General features: G+C 36.5%; 2 protein-coding genes across 3 annotated transcripts in view; both read right to left on the bottom strand.

Moving 5' to 3' along the window:
* Positions 1-2: 2 nt before the first annotated feature.
* On the bottom strand, positions 3-9,639 carry LOC138319296 (uncharacterized). 2 transcript variants are annotated; one of them, XM_069262346.1, is made up of 4 exons: positions 9,369-9,639; positions 2,655-2,787; positions 2,336-2,468; positions 3-1,126 (listed from the first exon to the last, which is right to left on the bottom strand). In XM_069262346.1, exons 1-4 carry the CDS (start codon positions 9,369-9,371, stop codon positions 964-966), a joined length of 432 nt encoding a protein of 143 aa, XP_069118447.1. In that variant the 5' UTR covers positions 9,372-9,639; the 3' UTR covers positions 3-963. The 2 variants fall into 2 exon arrangements, with proteins under 2 accessions (XP_069118447.1, XP_069118446.1); XM_069262345.1 differs by lacking the exon at positions 9,369-9,639 and adding an exon at positions 6,219-6,373.
* A 141-nt stretch (positions 9,640-9,780) lies between these two features.
* Positions 9,781-22,481, bottom strand: part of LOC138319295 (claspin-like) — a 37,515-nt gene continuing 24,814 nt past the window's right edge. Inside the window, exons 23-32 of the mRNA XM_069262344.1 lie at positions 22,317-22,452; positions 21,784-21,917; positions 21,315-21,358; positions 20,848-20,977; positions 19,131-19,252; positions 18,778-18,905; positions 18,332-18,398; positions 17,994-18,100; positions 17,468-17,638; positions 9,781-13,245 (exon numbers count right to left, since the gene is read on the bottom strand). Of these exons, the coding sequence (XP_069118445.1) occupies positions 13,102-13,245; positions 17,468-17,638; positions 17,994-18,100; positions 18,332-18,398; positions 18,778-18,905; positions 19,131-19,252; positions 20,848-20,977; positions 21,315-21,358; positions 21,784-21,917; positions 22,317-22,452 (1,183 nt within the window). The 3' untranslated portion in view covers positions 9,781-13,101. The remainder of the gene's footprint in view (positions 13,246-17,467; positions 17,639-17,993; positions 18,101-18,331; positions 18,399-18,777; positions 18,906-19,130; positions 19,253-20,847; positions 20,978-21,314; positions 21,359-21,783; positions 21,918-22,316; positions 22,453-22,481) is intronic.

Here is a 22,481-nt window from a genome sequence, read left to right as displayed (position 1 = left end):
GATCTTTGTCATGAATATTTAATGTGAAATTTGCTGGATGATGAGAGAATGTTTGTGATATTATTTCTCTCGTACGCGATATTGTGACATGCTTACAGTAGACAATCGTTTAGTCGAAAATTGAGGAACATGGTAACAAAACGTGACGTAACCACCGTTCTGATTGTTGAAGTCCTGTGCATCTGAAGGCGCGGCTAGTCCAGATTTGACATGTTGCCTCCTGGCCATTTGTGTCTGCGCGCGTGTGCAGCAGGTAGCAGACTCCCGTATCACTGTACGTGCTTTGTTGTATATACACATGCTAACTCGCGGGCAGCACGGAGATGCCCCACGTCTAATTAGTTTTAATGTAAAATCCGTGCTCAACATTTCTATAATGTAGTACACGTGCTTTGCGTACAGCACGTGTTTTTCCGTTAGTAATGTTATTTTCATAATTGTGTTAAACCCTAGTGTAAGCTTGGAATGACGATTTTTATATAAATGTATACATATAATTCCAACTATGATAAATGTAAACTGCTTTTGCTCATAATGTTCACTACTCTAGCCTATATAAACTCTGTATATGTATAACGCTATCAGAAAATATTTCGGAGAACACTGGCCAACAGGTCTAATTCGTACAAATAAATTACCTATCCATCAAAATATCATGTTTTAAAATAATACTCTTTTTTATCTGAATTTACAAATTCTAGATGCGAAGCTGTTGTTATTTCACTGTGTCGTCCGTCCAAAAGAACACTTCATACGGACGATTTGACGTTTAGTTATGACGTAGACTACCAGACTTTGATAGTTTCATACGGGCACCGTCTAGTGACAACGTCATCCAACGTCATCCAAACGTTTATTTTCTTGAATAATGGTGCATGTTATCTGGCCTCCGAGAGCTGGTATTCATAATGAGTCAATAAGGAGAAATGTCCGTTGTCATGTGAACATCAGTTTATCACGTGACTATGTATATTTGTCCGTACACCTCTCCAACACATTGGACAGTGCCAAGTCGTCCTCGTCGTTAGCCTGGATATCCGTGTGTACACCTTTCAGTTTAGTCTTCAGTTCCTTAACACTGGACGAGTATATCATTTTCTCGTTGATTTTGCACGAATCTGGACTCCTGCAATCAAAGTCCAAAAGGGATTACAAAAATTGTTGAAATTTTGGTAAGAGACAGTATATTGTCCACTTCGCTAGCCAGGGGTATTCAGTACGATATTCTCCCTGGTTTGTATTTAATACCCTAGGCTAGCGGAGTTGACATCAAATCCAATTAGAAATGAAACAATTGGTAAGAGGTAGCAGACATTGAATAGTTTTGGGGACAGTGAGTTATCCTAGAGTGAAACTTACTATAGTATTTTGTGACATTGTGATATTATAGACATTGAAATGGCAGTGATTGGAGACAGGTCAATAGAATAGACAATGAAGCGGTGATGAAATCCTCGAAGGTCCACCCTAGAATGATCTATGTCACTCAAAGCAAAGAAGTATAGTTTCTCTTCCTTTATCTTCTTTCACTTTCCTTTTAAATATAAGATACATTCAGGGCACAATACAGTTTCATAACAGCAATATACTTCAATTGTCAAAGTTCAATATAATCAGCCCAGTTGAGGCTGAATATGGACCAAGCAGACCCCACAAAGTCAATTTGAGAAAGACCAAATTTTGTACTTTCAAAGGAAAGGTGAAAACGTTGTCAAAATAAAAATGGCTGTCTTTCCGCCATTATGTTTTCAGGTCAAATTGAAAATACAATAGATGCAGCAAGTGACCAAGAGAAGCCTCTAGAGACTTTATATTTCATGAAGATCTTTTCGATACTTTCTGAGAACTAGCGATAACAAACTTCAATTGTCAACATCGAAGATAGCCGGTCGGCCATCTTGTTTTTGGACCAGTTCCTAAATTTCAACAGGCACGTGTAATATAATTTTCTGGAGGATTCAGAGAAATAACGGTTACAAGAATTGTTTATGGACGTCGGGCAAAAAGTGATTGGAATAAATGGTAGACTAAAAATATATAGATGTTTGCTGTACTGTCCGCCATATTTTTGTGCTGACTATATACGAGCTGTGACAAATTAGATTCCAGCGACCTACCAATATGAATTGCGCATGTTCTATTGTAAATTGGCCACCATTCTCTAGAATATTAGTAAAATTGCCACCAAAGTTTTGCTTGATTATTTTTGTATCTCGATGTCTGATTCTAAGTTTCAAGCTGTAGATGGAGCAGATAATCTAGTAATAAAATTCAGCCGAGAAATTGTTATCAACTACTAAGGGCCTGGTGGCCAGTCCAGTGCTATAATACCTACCAATGGAAGAATGCCAGTTTTTCTCTAAGTTGGTCTCCTCGTGTAGTAAATTTTACGTCAAACACCCCGTATCGACATTGTCCATTATTTGCTGCATTCATCAGTAACTGTTTAAAATCGTCATAATTTTTATCTGAAAAACAACAAGAAATATGTTCTGGTGGATATTTGTGGAGTAAATAATGTTATATAACAGAAGTTTTACTATGATCTCACATTGTTGTTGATGTTTGATCAATCTAACATGGTTTTATGAAAAATTATCAGCAATAATAAAGGTTTAATCTATCAAGGAATAATTAAGAAAACTTTCTTTTACCTGCAGATTTAGTTTCGACGACAATCCTCTTTTTGTCATCGGTAATTTTGAATATCACGTAATTCCATTTGTGTCCCAGTTTCATTTCCTCAAATACACGTAGGCATTGGTCATCGACAGCTACACCAGACGACTGAAATTATACAAGATGTCAGAAATCAAGTTACATATCGTCTAAACAAATTCTGAGAGAGACTATTTGTTCACACCGACCCGTTGGTTTTATTCAAAATCTGCGTGTTGCTTAACGTCGATATTTATTTATGCACACAAGCTCCATGTTAAGCTTAATTTCCACAGCACCAACGTCCACCAGTGCAACGTCAATAGTATTTGCCTGGTATATCAACTAACGACGTCACAATTACCGCATCAACAACATAACCCTTGACCTTTGTCGTGCCAACGAAAAGGTCAAACACTGTTTTCACAAAACATAATACCATTTCCGACAATTTTTGTAAGCCGTAATGTCATACTTTCAGAAGTTTGCCTCAGCTGAGACGTCGTCAAACTCTTCAAGTAACCTTGGCATCGTAACGTCACCAACACACGTCATTGTGTACGAGTCATGACGTCCAGTAGGTGGTGGAGTCGTGTCGTGATTCCATCCTGATCCACCAGAATACGTGATTACATACACGTTAGTAATGACAGTTTACGAGAGTTGCGACATTAACCACAAAACCTTTTAGAAATCATTTGTTCAAGGCTTGTACTTCGTAAGTTTCAATTTCCGGGGCTGACAATAAAAATATGGCCTGTTGCCCGACGTTGGCAGTTTCCTTACATTTTATTGACCAGTGTGCCCTGATTAAGGAAGGTACATGAGGAATACTCGAGTTTAGGCTTTTACTACGTCATAAGGTCTATTTTCGGCCCGCTCACTCAAATCTCTCTGTTTATCTTCATGTGATACTGACAGCAAACATCTTACAGCTTTTATTATTTACCTGACAAAGGGTACTTATTTTATGTCTGGATTTTTCGGATGCAGATTTCTTAAAAATGGATAAGTTTTCAGTAGGCCTATTTCATCCCACACATGTGAAACACTATATAGTGTAGTAACTGGTTATAGCGGTTTATTACTGTAACAACCGTGGTGTCTCAAACTAGTGTTTATAACATAAAGACATGTGAAGTCAAAGTATTGCTTCCGTCAGACAGCCTCATTCGAATTAGATGGTACTTTGCCCTATGAAGTTAGGAGATACGAGAAAGGTGTGATATGATATAACCTTGATAATTGCAGCATGAGGCGTGGAATGACTTTGATATATGGGATTTTATAAGGGGTGTAATATCTTGATACTTGGAGCACAGAGAGAGAGCTAATATGGCCTGTTTTCTAAATGTAAAGAGTATCATATGACCCTGATTCTTGGCACAATGAAATTATTTAATATGACCTTGATATTTGGAGTATAGGAAAACCTGTGACATGACATTGATTGGATCATACATTAAAGGATTTTACAGTCAAAAAAGATAACTTCAGTTAATGCTAGAAATGGCTTTATTAGCACGTGTAGAAACAGCAGAGTGTAATATGACCTTAATGATAGAATGACAGAGTGTGATGTGACCTTGATGTTAGAATGACAGAGTGTGATATGACCTTGATGTTATAATGACAGAGTGTGATATGACCTTGATGTTATAATGACAGAGTGTGATATGACCTTGATGTTATAATGACAGAGTGTGATATGACCTTGATGTTAGAATGACAGACTGTGATGTGACCTTGATGTTATAATGACAAAATCTCACACCATCTCCAAAGTAGGAGTAACGAGAACAAACAAGAACAAACATGGCGGCAAAGTAATGGTTAGTCTTTCGCTTCAATTGGATTTTCTTGTCTGTGGCCGTTTTACAGTGTGATTATAAAGTTAGAAATACTGATGTAAATGTAATATAACTTCATGTAATAATAGATTGTAAAATACTGTGAAGTCTTTCCAATGATTTCTTTATATTGACGTAACATTACCGTGCACGACTCATGTTTAAAATGCGAGAATCGCTGGCACAAGTGTCACTGGTGTATTAGGCATAAAAATATTGACTGATCAGATTACATTAAAGATGCTCCACCGCTGACGAATGGTATTTTTTCACTATAAAAAACAGGATCAGACGATTAGGTATTTTTCTTCAGTTACAAAAGTTACTTACTTTACACCATTACCACCACTGAAAAGTTTGAGCTTCTAATCTTACTTCAAGATAAAAATATTAGAAATAATTAAGAATTATTTTTAATAATTAACGTTCAATATTAAAAGGTGTTTTTTTCAGGATTGCTATATGTATATTAAATTTGTGTCTCGGTTTCATCAAAATGTTAAGAAAATCATCTGTAAATTGATAAATTGCTAATGTTTCCAAGTTCCCTACTCCGGCCATCGCCATATTTGTTCTTAGGTCATGTTCACGTTGTTTGGGCGAGAATTCATTAGAATATGTTCTCGCTCTACCCTCGAATAGAAAAAAGTTGTCGCCCAAAGACACCCATAAAGTGAGTGTGATTAATATGACATCAAAAGTTGGATTACCGAGTATAGAACCTTTGGGCCATTGATTACTATACATTTATCAACGACTAAATGTACTTGACAGAATAAGTCTGTCGATTAATGCACAACGTAAGGCAATACAACTTTTACTTCAGACGAAAGTCCATTCAGAGTGAAAGTACATTACTTCCTTGTAGCACGTCACATCCTGTTAGTTCCAATACACAGGGAGATTGAGAGTTGTTGGGATTGTTTTGACACTTGTCTGATAGATCTGTGTGGCTCACGAACAGCTGGAAGTACTCAGGCAGCAAGACCAAGCGCACGCCTAAACACAGTCTGACAACTTTCTACTTCCTTTCACATTGCCGCTCTGTATCCACGATTTTAGAATTCGTATTGATTTCAATGCAGTACATGTTTTTGGAGCCGCTGTTTTTGGATCATATTTTGTTATCGTACCTGTTCTCATTTTAATTAGCTATGATCAGGCCAAGAAAATAATGTTTCCGGAAACAGAAAAAAAAAAATCTGTTAGAACAATTACATTCAATTTCAAAATCTTTTAGTTTGACAAGATGATACAGAATGGAAAAGGTTACTTCTCGGAACACCTTTGTATAGATTCTAGGTAGTGGATAAAAGGAAGCATGCTAAACCCGAGACAAAACAATAACAGCATATTGTAGGACTCTGGAGCAAGCAATCTGGAGATAGGTATATTTATCCGGATAAGTCTATCGACTGTTTTGTAGGTGTAGCACATGTCTGGAGTAAGGAATCGATGGATAGATATTGCATTATCCGGGTTGATCGACTGGAGTTAGGATTCGATGGATATATATGAGCATGACATTATCCGGGTTTATCGACTGGAGTAAGGAATCGATGGATAGATATGACATTATCTGGGTAAGTTTACCGACTTGAGTAGGGACCAAATCTACCGACTGTTGTGGTAGCACACGTCTTAGGAAGGGAATCCGGGGATAAATGACAATTTCCAGGTTAAAACAAACACCGAGGCACGTTGACTTACGGGGGCCCCGTTAGTGTACCGTCGTCCCTGCCATGTAAGAAACGCCATAAGATATCCTCTTCCAGATAGCTATGTTTATCAAGTGTACAGCGCCAACAGGAGAAATGTTGGTACGAAATGCACATGCATTCCGTCGTATATTACGTGTACAAGTGTAGTTACCTACGGAAGCGTATGAGGCTCTCGTAAGAAAATATTTTTCATATAATCATATGGCGGCCACCTAATAAAATATTTTCGTTACACTGAAAAACTTTTCTGACGGCCGTCATTTAATTAAGATTAATTATGCGGCGATCGCCATATTATTTATTTATATGGCGACCGCTATATAGATATGCAACAGGGTGCAAGATATAAATAATAAATTTAATTACTGCCTCTGTCAGTGATCGAACTCGGGTCCACTGGACTAGTAGTCTGAAGGTATTGACCAGTGTTACATACCCCGCTCCCTCCAGGAATAAACTCGTATTCGAGTTTGCTGGCGCCCTTCGCAAGTATATTGTATCATTCCCGAGTCCCTACATGGGCGCCAATGTAACAGGGTACATGTATATGAGTTATGATAAATAATCACTGCTTCTGCTAGGGATCGAACTCGGGACCACTGCCTTGCTAGTCTGACGCTCAACCGATCGAGAGAACTTATCCTAAAAATGGTTTCCTATTTGAGCCTAATACGCTTCCGTAGTTACCTCCGCTTTGTCTGTTTATTAAAACCACATTTCTATGTGTGTGTATATCGACTGTGGAATGACGGGAGATCTTCCTTATTGAAGTCCTGTTCACATTCATTCGTGTTCTTATGTACCTAGACCACGTGGTCTCGACGTTTAGATAGGTGCAGACAGTTATGTCTATGTTATGAGCCATGCTAATATGAAAGGCGCGAACTAGATAACGAGTCTCTCGGATGGCAGCAGACAACATCCAAAACGATAACAACTCGTGTGTTTATCAAATATCAGTGTAAGTATTTGTCTTCAATAGTTCCAAGTACGTTTACATACTATTTGTCAAAAAAGGAACTAATCGTTATCAGACGATTGTTTAAATGACATGTGACCGTTAGGAGACGTTTGTGACACGTTTCGTCTGTTATAAGACACTTGTTTCGATCCTTGACTGTCAGAAGACGCTTGTTTCAAGCCTTGACAGTCGGAAGACGCTTGTTTCTAGCCTTGACTGTCAGATAACGCTTGTTTCGAACTTGACTGTTAGAAGACGCTTGTATCGAGTCTTGACAGTCGGAAGACGCTTGTTTCGAGCCTTGACTGTCAGATAACGCTTGTTTCGTGTCTTGACAGTCGGAAGACGCTTGTTTCGAGTCTTGACTGCCAGAAGACACTTGTTTCGAGTCTTGACTGTCAGAAGACGCTTGTTTCGAGCCTTTACTGCCAGAAGACACTTGTTTCTAGCCTTGACTGTCAGAAGACGCTTGTTTCGAGTCTTGGCTGTCAGTTAACGCTTGTTTCGTGTCTTGACAGTCGGAAGACGCTTGTTTCGAGTCTTGACTGTCAGAAGACGCTTGTTTCGAGCCTTGACTGCCAGAGGACACTTGTTTCGAGCCTTGACTGCCAGAGGACACTTGTTTCTAGCCTTGACTGTCAGAAGGCGCTTGTTTCGAGTCTTGGCTGTCAGATAACGATTGTTTCGAGCCTTGACTGTCAGAAGACGCTTGTTTCGAGTCTTTACTGTCCGAAGACACTTGTTTCGGGTGAAGGCGTTTGTATTTGTGATTGTTAGAGGGTGCCTGTTACCCATCGTGTCTCAGAAGTTATGTCAGAAGACACAAATAACAACCTAGTAGAGTGCCAGGTGATAATTGTAACAAGTTGTATTTGTCATGAGACTTCCGGTGTCTGACAGAAGCCACCGGGCATGTCTATAACCAGTCGTTGCTCTGCCGGGAGAAATGCAACGTCATTTTCTGAATATGGGTTCACTTGATATATTATTGAAAGTACCAACAATGTTTAACGATAATACAGTAATATACAAGACCGAATGTCTTTTTCTCGATAGGGCAACACGAGAGAACCTCCTATTATACAAGGTGCCAAGTGGCCCCAATATAATACAAGAAATGTATAGTGCTGCGCTCATGCGTGTTCACGCGTCGGCTGAGGAGCTTGTGCAAGTGCCAACAAAGGGTATAGATAGCGGGGAAGGGCACTGCAATATAATGTAAACAGCGGGAAATGAAGTGTTATCTCAGTACAGCGCTAGTGGACCCCCGCTGTAAACTTGAAGGCCATGATTACTGAAATCGTGGTCATAATTCAATGATGTAGGAAATGGAATTAACTTAATTTGAAATAATTTTTTCATCGAAAGGAAAAGCTGTAAGTTGTGAGGATAGATACCATGACGACAACCAGAACTGTGTGTTCAATGACCCGGAAGCAATATCCACCATTTGATACAACCAGATGGCACGCGCAACCAATTACAAGTACACGTGGGTCTTCTGAGGGGGTGAGATCTGGCGTGACGTCACTCAAATGTCTCGAGAGTCTTTCAATATTTCCTGACGCGTAAAAAACACATTCCTCGGTATACATACAGTTCTATGAGTAACAGCTCCCCGTTCTGTAGGACAATTGCTATTACACAGTGCCATGAAGCGACTGTATCACCGTGTGTTCTACACTTGGCATAGCAGTCTGGAGAAACCGCTAGAACACATACCTAACATTCCAGTCTACTCTTACGCATAAACTCGTAACTATATACATGGACAACTATACGAACAGTTCTAAAAACACACATTCGACTATACGATTAAAATACTAAAGTGCAAGATATTTGAGTAAACAACTCAAAAGAACATACGTAAATCTGTTTGTTTTTTTAAGAAATAACAATAAAATGAAGAAGAAGAAAAATCCATTATATTGTACACGTGCTAGTCCCATGAAATACAAAATATATAATACATTTTGTTAGATAAATGTACATCTGATATATATATCGTATTCGAATAGACGTAGTATTTCACACGTTCTGTATAGAAAAAATATGTAAGCAGTACTACGCACTCCAGTTCTTTTTCTTTGTGAATAATATAAAAGTTAACGAGAGTTCTATTCTAAATTTATAAATGTTCACAAATGATGTGGTTATGGACGTAATGTATGGACTTACCATGATGGTGGGGTACGGAGGTCCGTTTACACTGACGCGAAACTATCAATGGCAACACTTTCTTGCGTGCTTTCCTTACCACGTTACTATAAATAACTTGAGGTGTTGCATCGTCCCAGTAAACCGCTCCCTCTCCGATCCTCCTGGGAGTGACTCAGCACCTGCAGTAGCACGTGAGGGGACATTTTTCTGTGACAAGTTATCCATCGGTCACTTCCATCACTTCTTTTAGTTTTGAAAGGTCGCCATATTTGGTCAGGCGAGGGCAGATTCTGAGGAAGGCATGGCGTAAAAAGAGACTGGATCGGTCTTCAGATGACTAAACGGAGCACAGATGTCAACGTTTAGACGTAAACTTAACAGACATATGGACTATTTTCATAAAAATTTAAAATTCAGTCTTGAATTTATAAAAAAAAAAAAAAAAAAAAAAAAACATTTTTAAGAAATTGAAATCGCAGACCACTGCAAGAAATTAAAAAAAAAAATGAGTGACAATAACGGATTTATCTTCACTTTACATGGCACACTATAAAAATTGGACTGGCCGAGCACAGAATGAGTGAATACAAAATAACAAAGACGATTTAAAACGATAGAACAGAGAGTGGGCCAGGGCCGTTTTCGATTATGCGGTTTGACTGGTTGGACCTAGTTGTTCGTTTATTAATTAAACACGGACCTGGTAATTTTATATTGTTTTCAGACGAGCCTTGACAAAGCCCTCACAGGCCTGTATCAAAAAATGCAGGTCCATCAGGATTTATACTTGAAATAATGACTTTAACCAACGGTCGAACCGGTTGTTCCGAATAAACGAAAACGGCCCTGGTTTCAGGACTCTTAACTCCACAAGTAGCCATACTGAAAACAATGTATATTTGAAGTTTCTACTTAAGTTGCACCTGTGATCTTTTCACGACTGTGGCTTTTTTTTCAAGGGAATCACATACCTAATATAGAAATTAATAGTCTCAATCCACATTCTCGGCCATCATTTAATTATACCAAGACGTTATAACACCATATAGACCTCAACTAAAGTCCATAATTGATACTTAACGACTAATTTTTGCGTTTCCTTACTCCTTTCTTTGACCTATTGAAAATGGTTCGCATAATGATATTTGTTTGGGAATATATAACAGGATTGCAGTGTTAAGATATGAAATGTATTCACTCTATAACATCAAATGCGTATTTCAATATTATGCCTTTTTTAAATTCGTTACATTTTGTTGTTTATTATCATTTTCAGTATCAGATAAGTATATCTTAGCAAGTTTACTACAGAGTCTTTGGTATGGAAATTTTTTATATTTCTTTCATTTTTGGTACTGTTCGCATATAAATTTCCAGTTACATTATCTGTTGTCGGACTATCGGGCCTTCGGACTAACGGGCCGTATGGGTATAAGGCGGCCACCAAAATTTAGGGTAGAAGCGCTAGTCTTCCATTTAGGACAAACCAGAAAAGTCTCTTACTACGAGTATCTTTGTATTCCAGACAAGTTTCAGCTCCATTTGACAGATATAACTTGACAACAGACCCAGGAGCCTTAACCATCACCAGTCGTTTTATGTCGGAATGTCGCACCTCTTGTTGTCAATCAGAACTATTGCCATCACATATCTACCGGTAGTAATAATGTAACGTGATTAACTCAAATGGGGAAAACCAGCCTTAAAGACCCTTAAGATTTTTTTTTCAATTTTAATATTTTAACCATGGGAACTAAATAATTCACAATTTTGACTGAGGCTATAAGTTTGTCTAATTTTACTGATTATGCCTCAGTAGTTTTGGAGGAGTAAAAATGTCAATTGTTTACAGACACACAAATAAAAGGTGACTGACAAAAGCAGATTAGAAAAGCAACTGTTTTTGTAACGTCAAATCTGATATCACGCCTGTGGATTCTAAATAAGTTCATAGAAATGTAAAAACTTTCAACATTGTGTATGTAGTCAGCACATGGCTTTATAAGGTTCAGATGACCTAAAAACAAAGATAAAATTCTTCTTCACTTTGTGATTTTATATGCATCATGGATGCAACATTTAAACACACATGACAATGATGTGGGATTTATTTATTTAATTTTTTTGTAAATTTTGCCTCATATATTGATGATCCATTTGATGATATTCATTCACTGTACACATACTTCTCCACACACCTATACAGTGCTCTTAGGTTTGTTTTGGTATATCTATTATGACAATATAAATGCTTTAAATGAAATTCACAAGAATAACAAATATGTTAAAATATAATCACTTATTAATGTCATTCTTATCAAATTTTGTCTTGATTTCAGTACAATCTAAACTTCAAATAAAACAGCAATTATGATACCAAAGCCTTGAATGTTCTATAATTGAATTTGGTACATATCGAAATAATTCTAGATCATTTTCAAATGAGAAAAAGACAAACTAAGGACAAACCCAGATTTACTACTGTCCTCCAAAGGAATATAAAATATAACAGAACTCATTCACAACTCCACCCACACTCCAAACAACTCCTAGAACACCACAATATGGCTGCCTTTAAATTAACACACTCACTGTTATATAGCACAATTGTTGTTATAAACTTTAAAATCATTCAAAAACATTGAAGTATTACTCTCATAAGACAATGACAGTGTTTCATAAAAGGTCATGCTTCTTCACATCAAAAGCTAAGTGTAAACAAGGAACTGTAGGAAAAAACGAAAGTGTAAACAAATGACCTTGTTGCACTGTCGGATTTGTAATGATTGGTTTAACCTGTAAATGTGACCTGTCTTACCATGATTAACAGCAAACATTTCTACCACCAGGTGTCATGTCTCCTTATTACAAACACAAATCATTTTAACATAATCAAGATTAATACAGGGAATCACTATACATTGTAACATGGGTTCTTGCCTGCCCAACCAACTGATATCGATGGAGGCAACAGATTTCACTCTTCAAATATCAACATTAGTATTTTTCTGTTTAAAAATCATCAATAAATAAAGTGTAAAACAAATATTTATAAAATGTACAAAATATTGATACCACTACTTCCTTAATTTACATTTGACTTGCATATATCTTAAAATAATACACTATCCATATTACAATTCCAATGGCTATTTTTTGTCACCGTTCAATACTGATGTATATATGTTACATAGTCACAGATATCAATTTACACAGTAGTTGTGGCTAAGTAAGGACAAGCCCAGTAGGAAGCCTACCTCACATCAGACACTAGGAGGTCATGTTTAAAGGTTAAATCTAAAGAAAATAATTAATAATTAGTTTATAGGAAAGAAAACCATTCCCGGATATAAATGGTTAACAGATGTGAGTTTCAGATTTTATAGATACCTAAAATTGATCAACAATTTTAATGTACATTGCATTTCTATCTCTATATGCCCATCCCGAGTCCAGTATTTCTTCTATATACTCACACTATCTTAAAACACATGCTAAATACGCTGCACTGAGATGATGATCTTAAATCATCCTGAGAAATTATTTCTCTCTTTCAAGACCTGAAAGTGTTTCAGATACACATGACCTGTTGCATTTTCCAGTTTTATACTAAATTTGACCATCAATTGGATACAGAATGTCCCCGTTCAAACTTTATGTTAGCCCTGAAGACATAGTTCTATCTTCAATTTCCTGAAATAGCACCACTCTGCCTCTGTACAATACGCTCTATCTACATCGCAGGAATTGCTCAGATGTGGTTGAAAATACTATTTTGTGAGAATGAGGACTCCTTTTTCGCTAATCGAGGTTTCTTTGCAGCAGGTGTACTTTTAGTGTTTGGAGTATGAGCTTTTCTCTGTTTTGAACCAACTGTTGGCTTGGCATTAGGAGCCTGAAAATAACAATGGTGAAATAAGTTTAGGGATATGACAATATTTAGAGTAAGAGTATCGAGAAGTATCTAACACATCATTGATCCAATCTCCATATGAACCTGGACAAAACAGAACAGACATGGTAAACATAATAAGCTCCCAATGTCTTGGTTGCGGCATAAATTCATTCACATTTAATTTTAAACTTTTGCATGAAAGGTAGGTTTTCATTTTTTTATTTTTACAGATGCGACTTGTCACCTACAAATTGACAAAGTTTGATTATATCACAATGTATCATTTCACAAATGTGCCTCTTGATCAACAATATCCAAAGGATGAATGTATTAACAATTGCTGTAACAGAATTCCAAATTATCTCAAATAAATTCATACGAGTTTCAAATGAAAATATTTACATTCTAAGTGTTTAGTCACTATATGAATCAACCAACTGACGAAAACCAACATTTGCCTATGAAAACACTATGAATGCACTATGAATACAAAGATTCTCGTGCACCGATCAGCTGATTTCAAACATTTCGTCAATTTCATATCATTAAAAAAACAAGAGATCCCAGAGGGATCTTGGCGCCCACCTAAGAACGATCTTTGTCTGACAAAGGAAAGAGGGATCTTTTCTCTGCTTTTCAAGCTTTTACTACATATTACTACACATGAAATTTGAGAAAGATCATTTGACTACTTTCTGAGATATATATAACAGTAACAAACTTCAATTATCAAAATCAAAGATGGCTACCTGTCAGCCATCTTGTTCACCGTTCGGTCCTAAAATACAATATGCACAACTAGACCCCTAGAAGAATCTGCACATACAATTTGAGACAGATCCCTTCAGAGTATTCTTAGAAATAGCGGAAAAAAATTTGAATTGTCAAAATCCAAGATGGCGTCCTGTCGGCCATCTTGTTTACCGATCGGTACCAAAATGCAATATGCATAACCAGGGACTTAGGGGAATCTGTACATGAAATTTGAGACAGATCCCTTCAGTACTTTATAAGAAATAGTGGTAACAAGCTTCAACTATCAAAATCCAAGATGGCGTCCTGTTGGCCATCTTGTTCACCGATCGGTTCAAAAAGGCAAAATGCACAACTATACCCCTATGGGAGCCTGCACATGCAATTTGAGACAGATCCCTTCAGCATTTTCTGAGAAATAGCTATAACAAAATTCGATTGTCAAAATCCAAGATGGCGGCCTGTCAGCCATCTTGTTCATCGATCGGTCCCAAAATGCAATATGCACAACTAGGGCCCTAGGCGAACATGTATTCTGAGAAATAGCGGTAACAAATTTTAACTATCAAAATCCAAGATGGGAGCCTGTCGGCCATCTTGTTCATCAATTGGTCCCAAAATGCAAAATGCACAACTAAGCCCCTAGGGGAACCTGTACATGAAATTTGAGATCAATTCTTTCAGTACTTTCTGAGAAATAACGGTAACAAACTTTAAACTATCAAAATCCAAGATGGCAGCCTGTCGGCCATCTTGTTAACCGATTGATCCCAAAATACATTATGCACAACTAGGGCCCTAGGGGAACCTACATATGAAATTTGAGAAATATCCCTTCAGTATTTTCTGAAAAATAGCGGTAACAAGAATTGTTAACGGACGGAAGGACGGACCGTGGACCACAGACAAAAAGCGATTTGAATAGCCCACCATCTGTTGATGGTGGGCTAAAAATAGCCCCCACAATATTTTAATGTATAATCTTGAATGTGTTGTTTCTTGATGTAGAACGTTTACTGTAATAAGTCAATCAAATCTTATCTTAACTATATTTCTTGTTTAACGTTTTCCATATGCAAAAAAAAGGTCGACTAGAAGACGTGACGTTGTGGAACTACTTTGTCATCCAGCTGTTCCATTAATTTTAAATATAATATAATAACCTGTCAATAATTTTTATTTTCATAAATTATTCTCATGTAAATACAGTGGATCCGCGATAATCCGGACGCCGATAGTCCGGAAAACTCACAAATCCGGACGAAAATGTCAGGGAACGGATTTCCGTAACGGTATTTATACTCACTAGTCCGGAAATTCGTATTCCGAATCCGGAACTCCATTTTGGGAACGGAATGTAATTTTCGTTAATAAATTCCCGCAATAATCCGGACAATTTGTTGTCGCGACGTGCCGAGAAAATCCAAGGCCAGCTACAATCATGTGTACAATACACACTATCACTTGTCACTGACTGTGTTGTCATAACGACGGCTGCCAGGTCATAGCCACGGGCGTTTACCTGAACACCTTTCCCACACGGGTACATGCAGTCATGTAACGGTTCATTATAATTAGTTTTCTATAGGAGATCAAACTTCAGTGTTGTAATTGAGATACGCAATATATTTTTAACCACACGCTTTTAAACATGCAGTTTGAGTTTTGGTACAAGTACGTATGTTGTAGATACCTTACTTGTTTCGCATGCAGAATATATCGCTATGAGTATCGGATACAATAAAGTGAGATAATACTCACAAAATTAATAATAATTTTAAATGTATGTGAATCTATTCGAATTCATCGTCTGTGGTATAAGATATAAAGGCTACGGCATATGCCATTTACACGTGTGTGATATTGTGCACGAAGTTAGACGTGAACGGGCGCGTGGTTGTTACACACGTCTGTAAGTCAGAAAGCAAAGACTTGTGGAAATGGTGATTAAAAACACACATTATACAAAATAACAATTATATAAGTTCATAAAATGTTCACAACTATTTGTTATCATAGTTTTTTATGCCAAGAACGTAGATAATATTGATCCTTGGTTAGGCAATTTGCCGTACGACAGATCAAGAGTGGGATAGGTAGTTATATGCATACATAGTGCACAATTAACGACGTCACGGCCTTATGTTTCGTATTTTGAAAAAGAAATACGTTTATTTAATATTCTTAACGTAATGATATAAGAATACCTATAAAACATAACAAACGAAGTATTAATTATAATACACGTATGTTACATAAAAGCCTATCATCGATTACAAGGTCAAGGGGAGTAACTCGTACGTGACAATTTAATTGACTAAGAACACGGAATTCGTCAGTCTGGAAAACTCGTAATCCGGACGGTTTAGGCTGGGAACCAATGTGTCCGGATTATCGAGGGTCCACTGTATATGGATTGAATGTATTTTTCTAATTTTCATTGCGGCTATGCGTAGCAAAAGCTATCTACATATCTTCAGAGGAGCGCTTACGCATTCTGCGGGATATGTAGATAGCTTCTGCTATTCATAGCTGTTATGAAAATTAGAAAATTTACATTCAATCCCTACATGAACGTTGTTAAAGACATATATATGGAGTGGACCTATAGAAGACACTAACAAAATTTGGTTGGTTCTTCGGCTGGTAAGGGCTGTTCCAGCAAAATATATATGGCACCCAGGGAAGGCACTTTAAAAACTAGTATGTGCCATGGTGGGTTCAAAATAAAATTACTTCTGTGCCAGGGTGGCATTTCAATAAAATCACTTCTGTGGGTGGGTCTATCTGAAGCATTTGTAACCTTTTGAAATAAAATGCAAAATTTGTGTTTTATAATGTCGCTGTCAGTCATCCTGACTACAAAAATAACTGTTGAGACAAATATTAATTTCTAACAATATTTATTAGTGTTGTTCATCTTTAATAAAAAAATATATTTTCTGGGTGTTTTATCATGACAATGAGTCTTGCATAACCCTAAGTTGTGGAACACTTCAGTATCTTTAGATTTTCCACTGGTTCTAGGAAGATTGTACCTTTATACATTTAATAATAGATGCAACACATTAAACAATAGTTCACTGCACCCTATACGATACAATTTTGTCCTAGGACTCTTTGGTGATGCTAAAAATCAATATATGTAAATCGAAAAAGATGTCAATCCAAATAAAAAATTAATTCACTTCTTTGCCATAGTCTCGAACACAAAAAATTTAGATATGTGGAGGGGTCAACAAAATTGAAAATCGCTTCTATCGGTGGGTCTCCCAATTTCAAAGTGCCTTCCCCCCCCCCCGACCATATATGTTTTGCTGGAACAGCCCTAACCTAAAAACTGGTTTAAAAACTTCAGAAACAAAAATTAATACTTTCAAATAGTTTGGGAACAATCCTGATATCTGTTGCCTTCTGACAATATATAATGACATTTCTTCGAAATGTTCAGAACCCATCAATGTATCACCTTAGTAACAGCTTTGTTGTCCTGCTCCTTCCCTGGAGATATAACCTGGAAGGTGAGGTTACGCGAGTTTCTGGCACCTCCTGGGTTCACTGTGGTACTGCCCTTGTTAAACTCTGCAATCTTTGCTAACGAATTTTTGTCTCGACTCAGAAAGGAACCACGCTTTTGTCCCTACACAAAAGAAAAGAAATTTGTCAACATTTATAACAAATTAATGTTTTTTGGTATAGCTATAAAAAGTCTGTCAAAGACACATGAGCTGCATGATGAAAATAGTTCACTTGTGATCAAAATTAATGTTACTCATATAGCAATCTTGGATGGAATACTTTTAAAGTATGGCAAGCTGTTTTAAAATTTTCAAAAATTGAGGTCTGAGTATTAGGATCCATTTTAAGTTTATATCAGACATCTCCAGTTCGGAGCATAGACACACTACATACATAGATACGAATGCTTATTCTACGTATATGTAGTATGTCAACGCTCAGAACTAGAGATGTCTAGTAGGAATGACTTTACTTACCGCTAGTTTAATGAGGTTAGGCGTGGGTGTATCCTTCCTCTTCGTGACCACGTCAGACTCGGTAGGTGTCCTGGGTACAGAGATACTGCTGTTACTGGTGTCTGATTCTGTAAATTATACAAAGTACATGTCATGTATTTATTTGTTATCCAGCAATATATACCCATACACAAAAATAGAAGTTAGTATTCTTATAGATATAGAATCATTGACATAAATATTTTGTAGTTTTTCTAGTTATGATATAATACAAGATATTGACATACATATTTTGTAGTTTTTCTAGTTATGATATAATACAGCACTTTAAGTTCAGTGTCTATATACATAAAACCTACCTCTCCGTTTGAGGAATACTTTGCCAAACTTAAACAACTGGCTATCACTCTCTTCTTTTTCTTGATCCTGTAGAACCAACACAGAATTAGTATTTTACATCAGACTATAGTTTCTTATAACACGATAAAAATAAGACAGGTATACATATCCATATGCTGTAAAACATATATATCACTAAGTGTGAAGTTTGAATTCACTGACAAAACTTATAATATAATTAAATCGATTAAAGTTTACTTTTAAGTAAAGCTACTGATTTTGAGTCTACATTCAGATGTCAGATGAACAGAACAGGAAATTGTATGATAATTCAAAAAGTTTTAATAAGTCATTGTCTAAAGAACCTATATATCCTCACCTTTTGTATTGTACTATTACAATAAGCATTTATAAGGGTTATTTGTACAGAGAATCTGTATTAACAAAATACATCACAAATACCAACCATTTGTTCTTTGAGCCACTTTTCTCGCTCAAATCTCTCCTTCCTCCACCGGAGCTCGTTTTCTCCTTCCTCATCCTCCTTTTCTCCCTCTGATTCACTGCCGAACATGTCTTGTTGAGTGTCATCATCTATACAAAGTAAATACTAGCTTTGACACAGTAGTTCTGTAATGTCTATCCCACTTTCATTAACATTCATCAGCTTTTACTTTTCTGATGGATTTATGATAAGTAGGACAACATTTATTAATTACCATGACCTTGAAATGTCAAAGTTATTTGCTTTTTGTTTGCTTTTTTACTCTGCAATAACTCCTTTATTATATGCACTGTTACAAGCCTGTTCATATTTACCAATGTTTCTCCACCTAAACTGTCGTTTGCGTCCAGCTCCTTCGGAATGAAGGTCTCCATCTTGTAGATACATCTCCTGGAAACGCATCAACTCACGTTTGTCCTCGTCTATCAACTGCTTCCTATCATTTATGAAAAAGAGAGAGAAAAGCAATTTAATAGTTTTCATGACAGTATCAATGAATTCATTTTTTTTTCTTCTAATACAAAATCACATTATTTAGTGAGACAAGTATGACATATTAATTTAACACAAATTAATTTATCAAGCAACAAGCTAAGAATTTTCATAATATACTCTTAAGTCTTTGTAATATAGCTAATGTATATATCTAAATAGTTTCGCAGATTTAAGCTTTACTAAAATTTGAGTTTAGTTTGCATCGTTCATCATACAGAGCTACAGTTCGTGGTGGTAAGGTATACCATTGACACAGTGAGACAATTTGAGTTTAGTTTGCATCGTTCATCATACAGAGCTACAGTTCGTGGTGGTAAGGTATGCGATTGACACAGTGAAACAATTCAAGGTTCATACAGAAATCAAGATGTGAAATTCAAGGCTTTTCAAGGCCTTTTCAAGGCTTTTGATGATAAAATTCAAGGCCCTTATAGCCATATTATAAGCATAAGAATTTCATATTGACAAGAAAATAAAAATGTTTCTTTCATTCTTCTCACATTAATCCTTTATATTGATGATATCTGACGAATTTGCAGACAGTTTTAAGTGAACAAATAATTTGAGAAATTTCAATCTAACCATCACATCATTGTCAAATAAAAACTAGAAAGCCATGCTCTTAGTCTTCCGTTATAACTTCAATTTGCTTGAACAAGCTTGACATTACAGATGCTTCAATTCCTCTAACTTTCCCATACATCGCTATATCTAACTCATAACCATCCCTCTCTCACCCTATCTCAACATCTGTAAGAAGGTCCCGATCTCTTGGAGATTGTACCGTCTCAAAATACCGATATTCAACTATGATTTTACCATCTCAAATTGCCGATCTTTAACTATGAATTGCCTTGAACAATATCTAAAGAAAACCATTAAACTAATCCAATTCACTGTCAGAATTTAATCAAAATGCAGTCATTATTATTGTCCTCACCTTCTGACGATAGCCAGGCTCCCCGCCATGTTTTTGTAGCCGGCTAGTGATGCTGACTGATCCAGCTCAGTGATCTGTCTATATCTTATTATCACTTAACCCCTCATAAATAACAAACCCACAGAAGACCCTGATTCTTCTTTGATTAGATAGTGATAAAACCAGATGTGTTCCGAGTATCATATTACCGATAACAGGTGGTACATTCTAGAGACTCCACAAACGTCATTTTCATTTTGTTGTCAATATGCCGTGATAAGCGTGGTAAGGGTTAAGAAAATTTTAACGATTTTTCTGCAATTAACCACCAAAATTAGAAGATGTCTGTGATAGATTAAGTAAATTCAAGGCCTAAAATTATGTTTTCAAGGCTTTACGACCATTTTTCAAGGCCTTTCAAGGCCATATATCAATTTCAAGGCCTTTCAAGGCAGACACTCAAAATTCAAGGCCTTTTCAAGCCTGTGCGAACCCTGCAATTTGAGTTTAGTTTGCATCGTTCATCATCCAGAGCTACAGTTCGTAGTGGTAAGGTATGCGATTGACCCAGTGAGAAAATGTATGGTTTTTAAAGGTTGTGAGATACCAATACTTACAGGTGAGCGCGGCCGACCTGGTTGCGTAGTTCCTCCTCCCCTACGGTCTGATCTTTATCTCCCTCCTCCATCTCCATGAAGTCATCCTCCTCAGCGATATCAAGGTTCTCATCACTGTCATATTCACTACCTGCTCATTCCATAACCAAAATGTTATACAGGGTATAGACAAACAATGAGTTACAGCCCTAAGTTAGGTATCCCTCCCCATTTTGTTGTTTACTTTGTAAATTTGCCAATGGTGATTGCTGTTGTCGAACAATGTAGTGGAAGTTTCCCTGAGATCTAGGCAGTCATCAGAGATCAAAAATCTGTTATCAAACCTCAGATGACTGTCACTTCGAAGCAAAACCTAGAATATGCTATGACTAGTCAGAATGACAAATTATGGATTTTAGTTCAAAAGCATTGCACACATAAAACTGCACCAAAATGTTACTGCATTGATAAGAATTTAGTTCAATTACCTGAAAGTTCTGCTTCCTCATCCACAAAATCTTTCTTGATAAGCCTACACAATAAAAAGATTTCATTAATCAATAAGTTATGTATGACTCTAGTTTCCAAACTTAAAATTAACATTAAACTCTATTTGGATTATATCAATAGCAGTTTTACAGGAAGTAACAGTGAATTTTAATTTGACTTGACATCAATAACACTGTTGATAATCAACTTCAAACAATGCATTCTGAAAATTTCACCAAAATATTTGGTTTATATATTTAGACCCATCAATAAATGTGCTCCGTCAAACGTCTGCTGTTCATTATGATGGTCCAAGTAAATTAATTATTTGCAAGTTTGTAAAGTGTAATAAAAATACATTTCACCCTTACTATAGAGGACTTATTTGTAAGGTTGATAAGGCAAAAGTGGTCATGTGCTTACCAATTAGAAGCTAGAATTTTAAATATCTGAAAAAGTTTTTCTTACCCATGTTTATTGCCGGTAGTAAAGCCTGTGAACTTGTGAGGTGCATCACCATCTACCTCATCTCCACTCTCATCTATGTTATCTGTGTCATCGCCATTGTCATCCTTTTCACCATCATCGTCACTTAACTCATTCTGTAGACGTGCAGTAAAGATTTATTATTTGCCATTGAGAGAAGAAATGTTATTTAGTTCCACTGGTGTTATGTTACCAAATGTTTACATTGTTGTTGTAAGATATCAATAAATCACTTCATTGACCTGGGTACAGAGTTGGTGTAGGCTATTGAGGTTATCTATAAACTAATCTGCATTTTTTTGGATCTGGCCCGTGTGCAATATGAAGATTAAAAAAAAGTTGTAAAACTCTCCATGGTATAGGACTTTCAAGTCAATTTTTTTCCCCAGATTAAAAATATGGAAAGTGTATACATACCAGTAAATAACAAAAATGTCTGTACCTGATATTATTAGTAAAGTGTATATAAATATCATCATGATATTTAATGTTTCAACATTATTGATAAGACTAACCTTGTCATTGTCATCAAATTTCTCCTCATCGTCACTCACAATCCTAAACTCATCTTCATTTTCCTCCTCCTCCTCCTCATCTAATGGTAACTTACGCTTCATCCCAGACTTCTGGGAGTACTCGGGCATTTTACCACTGAAATGTAAGTTTTACATAGCATCACA

Source organism: Argopecten irradians, chromosome 3 (genome assembly GCF_041381155.1).
Source record: "Argopecten irradians isolate NY chromosome 3, Ai_NY, whole genome shotgun sequence".
In the NCBI taxonomy this organism is placed as follows: Eukaryota; Metazoa; Mollusca; class Bivalvia; order Pectinida; family Pectinidae; genus Argopecten; species Argopecten irradians.
Note: the sequence above shows the minus strand (reverse complement) of the source record. Positions and strands in the feature narration are given on the sequence as shown.